At 39.7% G+C, this 9,131-nt stretch overlaps 1 protein-coding gene across 5 annotated transcripts; it reads left to right on the top strand.

Annotated features, from left to right (window-relative positions):
* Window positions 1-1,190: 1,190 nt before the first annotated feature.
* Window positions 1,191-7,963, top strand: LOC311253654 (uncharacterized protein). Of its 5 annotated transcripts, none has more exons than XM_084384156.1 (9): window positions 1,191-1,536; window positions 2,324-2,412; window positions 3,114-3,263; window positions 3,430-3,566; window positions 3,677-3,813; window positions 5,214-5,381; window positions 6,109-6,332; window positions 6,466-6,637; window positions 6,797-7,963. In XM_084384156.1, the coding sequence occupies exons 1-6, from the start codon at window positions 1,442-1,444 to the stop codon at window positions 5,263-5,265; spliced, it is 660 nt and encodes a 219-aa protein (XP_084240282.1). In that variant the 5' UTR covers window positions 1,191-1,441; the 3' UTR covers window positions 5,266-5,381; window positions 6,109-6,332; window positions 6,466-6,637; window positions 6,797-7,963. The 5 variants fall into 5 exon arrangements, with proteins under 5 accessions (XP_084240282.1, XP_084240284.1, XP_084240283.1 ...); XM_084384158.1 differs by having other exon boundaries at window positions 5,214-5,331; window positions 6,109-6,275; XM_084384157.1 differs by having other exon boundaries at window positions 5,214-5,310.
* The last annotated feature ends 1,168 nt before the right edge of the window (window positions 7,964-9,131 follow it).

The following is a 9,131-nucleotide window of genomic DNA, read 5'->3' on the forward strand; positions in this document are numbered from 1 at the left end:
TAATACATTGCACAAACAAAAAAAAAAAAAAAACAGTTAATGACGCTAACCTACCACTATGCTAACATTAGCTATACATAGTAAATAAACGTTGCTTTGTTACTGAGCTAACTTTGGCTAGTTAAGGGCTAGCATGTATCAGAGTCGGTTTGGTGAAGTGTTAACTTACCTTCATAGTTGTTTATATAACTGGACACGTACAATTTGAACCCTTTATCCTATTAGTTTTTCTGGATTGTTACTGTTCAATGTTCTTCGTCTTCTCTTCGTCATCGTCATCTTCTTCTTATTATTATTATTCTTCGTCTTCTCTCCGTTTTAAGGCCAGAAAATGACCAATCATAGGAGGGCCGGGGTCAGCCTTGGTCTCCGCCACCAAAGTGTCAAAAGTCTTGCTTCGAGCGAGCAGAGCTCCACCGCGAGCGAGCACAGGGGAGAGAGAGAGCGAAAACGGGAACGAGCCAGCACGCGCAAAGCAGCTGCACAGTGTTGCTGTGTGTGTCGCTGTTGTTTTTTACTCGCTCGCACCTGCCTCTGCTTCACTCTGTTGCTGAATATGTTCGCGACGATCAAACAAGTGCGCGCGGCAGGTGAAATCTGCGAGCGTGACACGAAATAATTCACTGCTTTTGACTCAAATATAACTGCATAGTACCCCCGTGGGTCTCCAGCTGAACTTTGAGGAATAAGAAACTACATCAGACTTATCATCAGCATGAGGGTGAGTCGATAATGACTGAATTTTGTTTTAGAGTGAACTATTTCCTTTAAAGGTCAAAAATAAGCGTGGCCAAAAATGGAGGGGAGAGTCGAGAATTGCCAGACAATGCCACCTGGGGAATTGCACCCCAGGAAATACAATAGCCACTCTTACTATAGAAGATCACAGAGATTCGTTACACTAATAGATTTAAAGAGGACGAGAGACAGACTTCCAAATACAACAGAGGGGACACAACTCAAACCAAAGAAAACTACTACAAACCACCACGTGCCACACCAAATTCAGGGGAGTGAGAGGGGAACCACCACCGGGGGAAGTCTGCCGCACACTACACCCGCTCCTGTCCTGGAAAAGAAAGAATCAAAATTATGATACAGCTTATGGTGGGACACTCAGGCAGACGGATTGTACAGCTAAAACAGGAGTCATACCTACCATACAAATACCCTGCTCGGTGCAAACAACTGGAGCACGCCAGAAAGAGCCCTCTCCCGATGAACGCCACACAGGAAAAACAGGAGAGTAATTTTTCCAGAGTGCAGAGTATTTTCCTCCGAAATAGTCGAATTTAATCAGTTTTGACTATAATTATTACTCGCAGCCAATAGAGTAGGAGCAAAAATACAGATTAAATTCTACTGGAGTAAAACAGCATGAAACCACACCCACTAATGTTCCAGTTAAGTTTCGTTTCTGCCGCCATTACAAATCTCTTGCATGAAGCAGCAGCAGCAGACACCTGAGCAGACCAGGCGGGCAGCGAGGTACATCCTTGGCAGCGACGACACGGACGAGAAGAGAAGAGATGTCAGGTAAGTTTACTGTAACGTTAATTAGTTAACTTACTGTATGTAAGATGAAAGTTTTGACCGACATTCCCGCTGAAAAGCACCGTTAGTTGCTAACGTTAGCTAGAAGCTAACGGTAGCATTTGACAACGCAAATTGTGCAATTGTGCACATTAATTAATTATTAATTGCGCTTTTAGTGGTTTATAGACGGTATTAATGCCAAGCGACTCGGTGTAACGCCTGTATTAACGTAAATTATCAACGGAGCAGTATCAGTTATTCTTAACAAACATTAGCAGGCGTTGCTGAGCAGTTGCAACACGTGTATTTGACTCTAAACAGAGGAGAGCGCTGGAGAAAGACGTTTTTAACTGTAGTTTGGTCTGAATTTTGAGCATAAACTGCAGTCATTTGCTGCAGGTGGACCAGAATGTAATTGTGCTCCCTTTCTGGTGCAACACGTGTGTTTTACTCTGAACAGAGCTATATAGAGCAGGGCTATTCAATTAGCAGCTGCAGGTCAACTTGACACATGCAATGATTGGCTTTTTGTTTTACCCCCACAGAAACCCCTCAACAATACAGTTATTTCTTTGACCAGGATTTAATTAAGTTACCGTCTGCTTACTTTTTGGCTATATTACAGCATGAGTTGCACAGAAAATGGAAATTCAGAACTTAAGTTTTAATGTTAGTTAATGGAATTGTTGTACTGTCTTTTAACTTGTAATTGTTAAAACTACTAAATTGCTGTGTATATTTTTGATAATGTAAATGAAATACATTTTCTTTGTGTCTTGTCATTAAGGATGCAGGCTGTACGAGTAAAGTACAAAGATCGCCAGAAGTACATTTGTTATGAGGGGCAACTGACCTTCAAATTGTTTTTGGACTGTGGTGAGTGAAAAATTTCACAAATTTTGCAAAATAACGTCTGGCAGTAGTTCTCAACTAGTCTAGTCTCAGGACCTACATTGGTTCTTGACCATTAAGTCGTGACCCAAACACTAAAATAGTGCAGTAATACACAATGGGCCGGATCTACTAAGATCCTAAATTGCTTGTACTAATCTGCTTGCGCAATCTAGAAATTTGCATGTGGGGTTGAACCGCGGTTTGCGGGTGATTTATTAAGAGTGATTGCGTAAATTACAACAGGTGCAAAAGTGTTGGAGACACGCCTATTTAAAAGAGGGTTTAGCGTGTTTCATGGTTTTCAGCACGGCGAGTTTGAGAGAGCGAAAGCGTAAAGTGAACCTTTTTTGCGCACTGTTAGTAAATCAGTTTGTACATTTTTGTGCGTGTGCAAGGAGTTTGCACACGTTTTACTACACGCAAACCTTTAGTAGATCCGGCCCATTGTCTTTGTGCACTATGAAATTAAAACATAAATTCAAAAAAGTGCAACTAGGGCTAAAAACTCAATGAAATAGAAAGGCAGTTTAAATTATAAAAAGACAGAAATGTGGAAAGTGGCCCTAAAATGCCATCATAAGAAAATGTCTGAGATTTTTTCCCCCTATAGTTACCATTTTAATGTCTATAACAACACACATCGAATTTGTCAGTAAGCTTGTGCAATTTTCTTTTGTCTTTAGTTGCCAAGAAATTTGACATCCCAACTCTGGACTTAAAAGTCTATGATGATTCAAAGACTGAAGTTGACGAGGAGGTGTTCGAGTTTCTTGTAAAAAAACAAGACCTTGGTGTGTTGGAGATTTGTTTACCCCAAGACCCAAATCCTGATGGTGAGTTTCTTATATAAGTTCATAGCCTTATTTTCATCTGTACAATCCAGGCTAATCTAACATGTTCTAAATATGTGAGTCAAGTAGATCTCATTTTTATATTTTGAAATTATCTTGGTTTCTCTGCTCTTCTGCACCACCCCTTAAATCTTAACATGATTGCTAGATTCGTGGAGCTCTTCTGCAAGCAACTCCTTTGCTAATAACTCCAGTGGAGACCATGAGGGGGACTCTGATGACTCCATCATACTGCAGCATAGTCCTGCGACAAGACAGAGAGCTGACGATACCAGTCGAGCTCAAGTAAGCTCTGCAGAATTACTTTCAGCAAGTTGACAAGTTGAAGTTGACAATTCCAAAATTCTTACTGTCAGTTAAACAGATAATTTTGTCCATTTTTTACCCTCTCTTAGATGATTGAAAACATTCTGAAGAACAAACCTGGAGGAGAGAGGATCATGAGCGAGTATGCTCGGACAAAAAGCCTAACAGATGTCAGAAGACGTGATATGGTCAAGATATTGGTTGCACATATGACAAGTGAACATGGGTATGTTGAATAATTTTAGCTACACTATATTTTGACTTGACTTAGTGCAGTACAGCATCCCTGTTTTTACAGATTTGAATCTCAGTACATTCAGTTAAGAGTGTGTGTGTCTGTGTGTGTGTGTAGCGTAAACAGAGAGCTAACTTACTACTTACTCATATTGATAGCTGTAAACGTTAATATTAGCGATGAAGATTTGATTCATTAGCCTTAGGAACAAGAGCCTTGTGCAGTTTGGGATGATATAGAGTCAGAGTGTAGTAAAGTTGAATACAGTTGTAAGCACTGAGCACAAAATGCACTTTTGTTATATTTAAGTTAGTGAGACCAAAACTTCAATAATAACAGGGTTTCCCCCAGTGTATCATAAGCCTGGCAGACCGCCAGGTCTTACTTGCCCCCCCGCCAGGCTAAACATTGTTTATTTATTTTAAATCAGTCTTGCGCTCCATCAACACGTGATCAGGTGTCTTTTTCATCACCTGACAACGTCACAACTTCGTCGCGCATAACGGGACATGTCATGTCCCATCATGCTCATCAGACCGCTGCTTCACCAGCTGACCGAGAGTAACGCACCAAGTCGACGTCGACCTCGTAGCCGTTACCGTGAGCCGAGCCGCGGCTCTAGAGGCTCAGCCAGCTGCTGCAGCGGCTAGTAGCTGTTAGCTGTTAGCACGTCGTCCCCTGCGGTGTCAGAGCTCCGGACTTCTGTGAGCCGAGGTGCTTTCACCAGATGTGAACATGACCCAGTGTTTCATTGTTCAGCTCGTACGGTTCGCATTTACACACGTTTGTTTTCTCTGGTCCAAACAGTAGATTACAGAGTATCTTTGGTAGATCCGTGATTGTCACGTTTCCATGACGACTGACCGGAAAAAGACGCGTGATCATGTTCACGTGACTCCAGATTGTAAAAATCTCTGAGGAAAAAAATAAAGTTTTAAAGTTTTCTGGGGGAAACCCTGAATTCCTTAGGTCAGCCAGTGCCTTATCCGTTTACTCAGCTGTTTGCACTTTATGCTACAATTGTTTGTTGCTACAAGCATATTTCATGAAAGGTTTAATGAACTATCATCTTAATTGTCTTCATTTTTAGTTAGCATATACCTTAAACACTTAAAGCTGAAAGCTAATGATTGTTATATAAGATCAGCTGCATGCTGGTGCGATAAACTGTATGTTATACATTCAATTTACGTATGATCCGATTAGTCGACTAATCGAAAAAATAGTCGGTGATTAGTCGACTATCAAAATAATCGTTTGTGGCAGCCCTAATTGTAATTGGCAACCATTCAATTGCCCAGCCCTAATATTTGGGATTACCACTTTAAGGAGATAAATGAACACATTTTAACTTTCTCATTCAAAACTGAATAACATTTTCTTTACTTTAGGAGCATTTTTACAATGCAGAAGACGGTAGTGGGTATCTGGCATGGCGACTGAAATTTGTTCAAAAGGAAGCATCAGAGGGACAAAAGAAGACCTCCCGTCAGTCACCAACACTAATCGGTAGCTATGTGACATTGATTGTAGTTGGACTTGGATGTCTGATTCATGATGTAAGCAAGTGTTTGTTTTTTTTCAGTCTTACTGTTTTAGTCGCTCTTATTGTGTGTCTGAAGCAACTGAATCCTACTTTTCATCTGATGACACAACTGCATGTTTGGCCTTCCTTTCTGAGTGTCCGAGCCTTGTTTCTTATATCTTAGGAGCAGGGTTTCTGCTGGTGTCTTAGAGTCTTTAAAATGTATTGGATTATGAAGTACTTTTATGACGTTTGACTCTCACAAATGTTTTTTTTTAAAAATACATTCTATTGATCACACTCTTAACAAACCATAACATATTAAAGCAAACTGTGCAGTGCAGCCCAGTCAGAATTAGTACACCTAGCTAGTGTTAAATTTAGGGGAAAAAATTCAGTTGAATATTCTTTGAAGTTATAGTCAATTTGCAAGAAAAAAACTTTGATATTCTCAGAGTCAGTTTTTTTTTCTCACAGTTTCAATGACTAATCTCAGAATAATAGACCTTTGTTTCTCTTAAATTTGCTGTCAGTATTAATATCAGAATACTTCTTCTTCTTTTTTTTCTCTGAATACTCCCACCACGTGCACTTCATTATTATTTTTTCTTCAATTGGTCTTAGGTCTTAAATTATGTTCATAAAGTCTGAAATTGAACTTCCTTAAACCTGCAGAAACCCTGAAGGACACAATATAGCGTAATTTACTTGTATAGAGCAGACAAATCCAGTAATCTGTAAATGTCCCACCACTGTTACAGGTGGTCCAAAGGCTGAGAGAGACCCCCTCAGAGAGGAAAGCTGGCTAATGACAGAAAACCTGTGTTGTGAGGCCATTGCATTGATGAAGCATACAGCTGATGAAGCAATTGTCAAGGAGAAGATGAAGCAGACTTTCACCTATCGCCAAAAGATGGTTCATGACCCAGTGAAGTCCTCTGAAATATTCACAGCATTTCCAAGATTCCTAGACATAGCAGGAATGGTATGTGCATCTTTAACTGCCTTGCCTTGAAAGTGTCAGGCCTTTTCTAATATCCTGGTTATGGTTCTAGTATATCATGATAGTGGCACTCCATAATGTTTACTGTTCTGTCTTTACTTATTCTTGTCTGCAGATTGAGCAGGATTTTAGTCTGATGTTTGGTGATGCCATCTCTGCAAAGTTCCTGGAGAAGTGGCCGACTGTCTACAAGCAGAAAGTCCTTAAACAAAGCCGTGGCCTCACACAGACAGCTGAACTTCAAGACCTGGTTCAAAATGCTGAATCCACAACAGAAGTGGAAAATGGTATGTTGGAATTGCCCTCAAATGATATTGCCCCCATTCCTAATCCTATTAAACATTTTTAAAGATTGTGGTCAAATCTTGGTGAGATCACTATCTTTTTTTTTTTTGCAAACCAAGGCTCATTTTAATGTAAACACTAATGAAGTTCTCGTGTCACAGACTGGGACCAGCATCGAGGGGCATCTGGACAGCATCACAGAAAGCCTTCAACCCTACCTGCTTGCTGTGGGAGCCCAGAGGAGTGTGATTCACAAGTACTTCATTGTGATTGACAAACATGCCATCCCTTGTAAGTCACCAGACTCTCTTGCCTGTTTTGATGAGCTTTTCAAAGCTCATTTTGTCTTCAGCACCTCATACAACCTGGATCTGGCAAATGTGTACAACTTCTTGCAAACCGCCATTTATGAAATAGATGTTGCTACCACTAAAGTCAATCCCAGAGTTGCAGAGTTGAGAGCTCGAATGCTGCATTGAGTTGAGACTAAAATGTTGTGCTTTGTTTGCAAAAGCCCTCAGCAAATGTTAATTCCCTGATAAAGCACCTAAAGTTGATCCACAGGCTTTGTTCAGGAAAGACACTTCGTCTTAAATGTGGTCAGGCTGGTTGTTCACAAGTTTATGGCACTTTTTCTGGGTTTAGAAAGCATCTCAATAAAGCACATGAACCTTGTTCCGATCCTGGTGAAGGCCCATCTAGATCTGAAGATTTCTCAGTTAGTGATTTTGATGAAATATGTATTGTGCAGGTTTAGTTGTTTGTCTTAAAGTCCAATGTGAGATGCCAGTTTTTCACAAAATCCACCACGTTGTTGTCAAAGATGAGATGTTACTGTTAGTTACTTTTGCACTACAAACAATATGTCTTGATGAGCATTTTAATGCATTCAAAGTAGTGTGTACAACTGAGGGACCTCATGTGGTTAATGTTAAAGAGCTGTTCTGTTACAAAGCATTTGACATACAGATGTCATACAGTCGTGATGATTCAAGCTTGTTTATTGTACCATACCGTTTCCTGTGATTTAAAAAAATGACTCCTAGATGGATTGCAATGCAATTTTGGCATTTTTTGTTTTATTTTTATTTATACTGTATGTATTATTGAAGGCTGACTAGAGGCCAAAATTGTAATTTACAGAGGCCATAATTTATTTTTCTGGCTTGTATTTTTCTGGCTGACTTTATGTATTTTATTGTATTGTTTTTTAAAGAATTAAAGTGTGTAAATTCAAATTTCTGATGTATTGATCTTTTAAGTTTAGATAATCTTCCAGAATTGAGTTATAATGCTACCCTGTATCGAGTAAAATACAACTCCATATCGAGTGAAATACAGCTCTATATTGAGTCAAATACAACTCTATATCGAGTCAAATACAGCTCTATATCGAGTTGTAATTGACTCGATATAGAGTGAAATACAACTCTATATTGAGTCAAATACAGCTCTATATCGAGTCAAATACAGCTCTATATCGAGTTGTAATTGACTCGATATAGAGTGAAATACAACTCTATATTGAGTCAAATACAGCTCTATATCGAGTCAAATACAGCTCTATATCGAGTCAAATACAGCTCTATATCCAGTTGTATTTGACTCGATATAGAGTGAAATACAACTCTATTTTGAGTAAAATGGCAGGAGAGTTGTTTTCATTTTATACTACACTGAGTAAAATATCATCATGTAGAGTAAAAAACAAACACTGAATAGAGTAAAAATTACTCTGAAAAATTTACTCAGCAATGAGAGTAAATTTTACTCTATTTAGACTGGGACCAAATATTATCTTTGTCAGAGTAAAATTTTATTCAATTTGAGTAAAATTTACTCCGATAAATTTACTGTGCAGGCAATAGTGTGCGCACTAGGGGTGGGAGGATCGTTCCAAATATCGATAGTATCGATACCAAGGTGAGTATTGGTATCGGATCGATACTAGCGTGATGAGATCGATATTTTTGTTGTAGTTTCTCTTCTATGAGTTCAGCAAATCACTCGTATTTCTTCACAGAGTTTGTGTGAGCGCAGCATCGCTCTCAGTCCTTATGCGCAGCACTCATCTCCACCTCTCTCACACCGCTCACTCAGGTTCACTAGGCCCCTCCCTCCCCACCTATCACTCAAGGTACTGAATGTATACTCAATATTATCACTTCCTTCTGTGTGAGTGATTACTTTAAGTACAGAAGGGCAGGGTGAGAACACACCCACAGAGACAGATAAATACCATGCGTTTCTTCTCAGACATAGAGTCTTCACTTTGTAACAGACCTGTGTGTTGCTTTGTGAATGCTCCTCAGGGCTGCCCCTGGCCAAATTGGGGCCCTTAGCAGAATTTTATTTTGAGGCCCCCCCTCCCCATTACAAAATGACTCTTTCAACAATGGAACAAGCCTTTTACAGATGCACACGTATGCATTTTCTGGATGCAAAGTCATTAATGAGGTCATCATATGACAGCTGCTGTGCCACTTCTGAGTTGAT

The sequence above is a fragment of the Pagrus pagrus genome, assembly GCF_965226575.1.
Source record: "Pagrus pagrus genome assembly, contig: HAP1_SCAFFOLD_28, whole genome shotgun sequence".
Classification (NCBI taxonomy): domain Eukaryota; kingdom Metazoa; phylum Chordata; class Actinopteri; order Spariformes; family Sparidae; genus Pagrus; species Pagrus pagrus.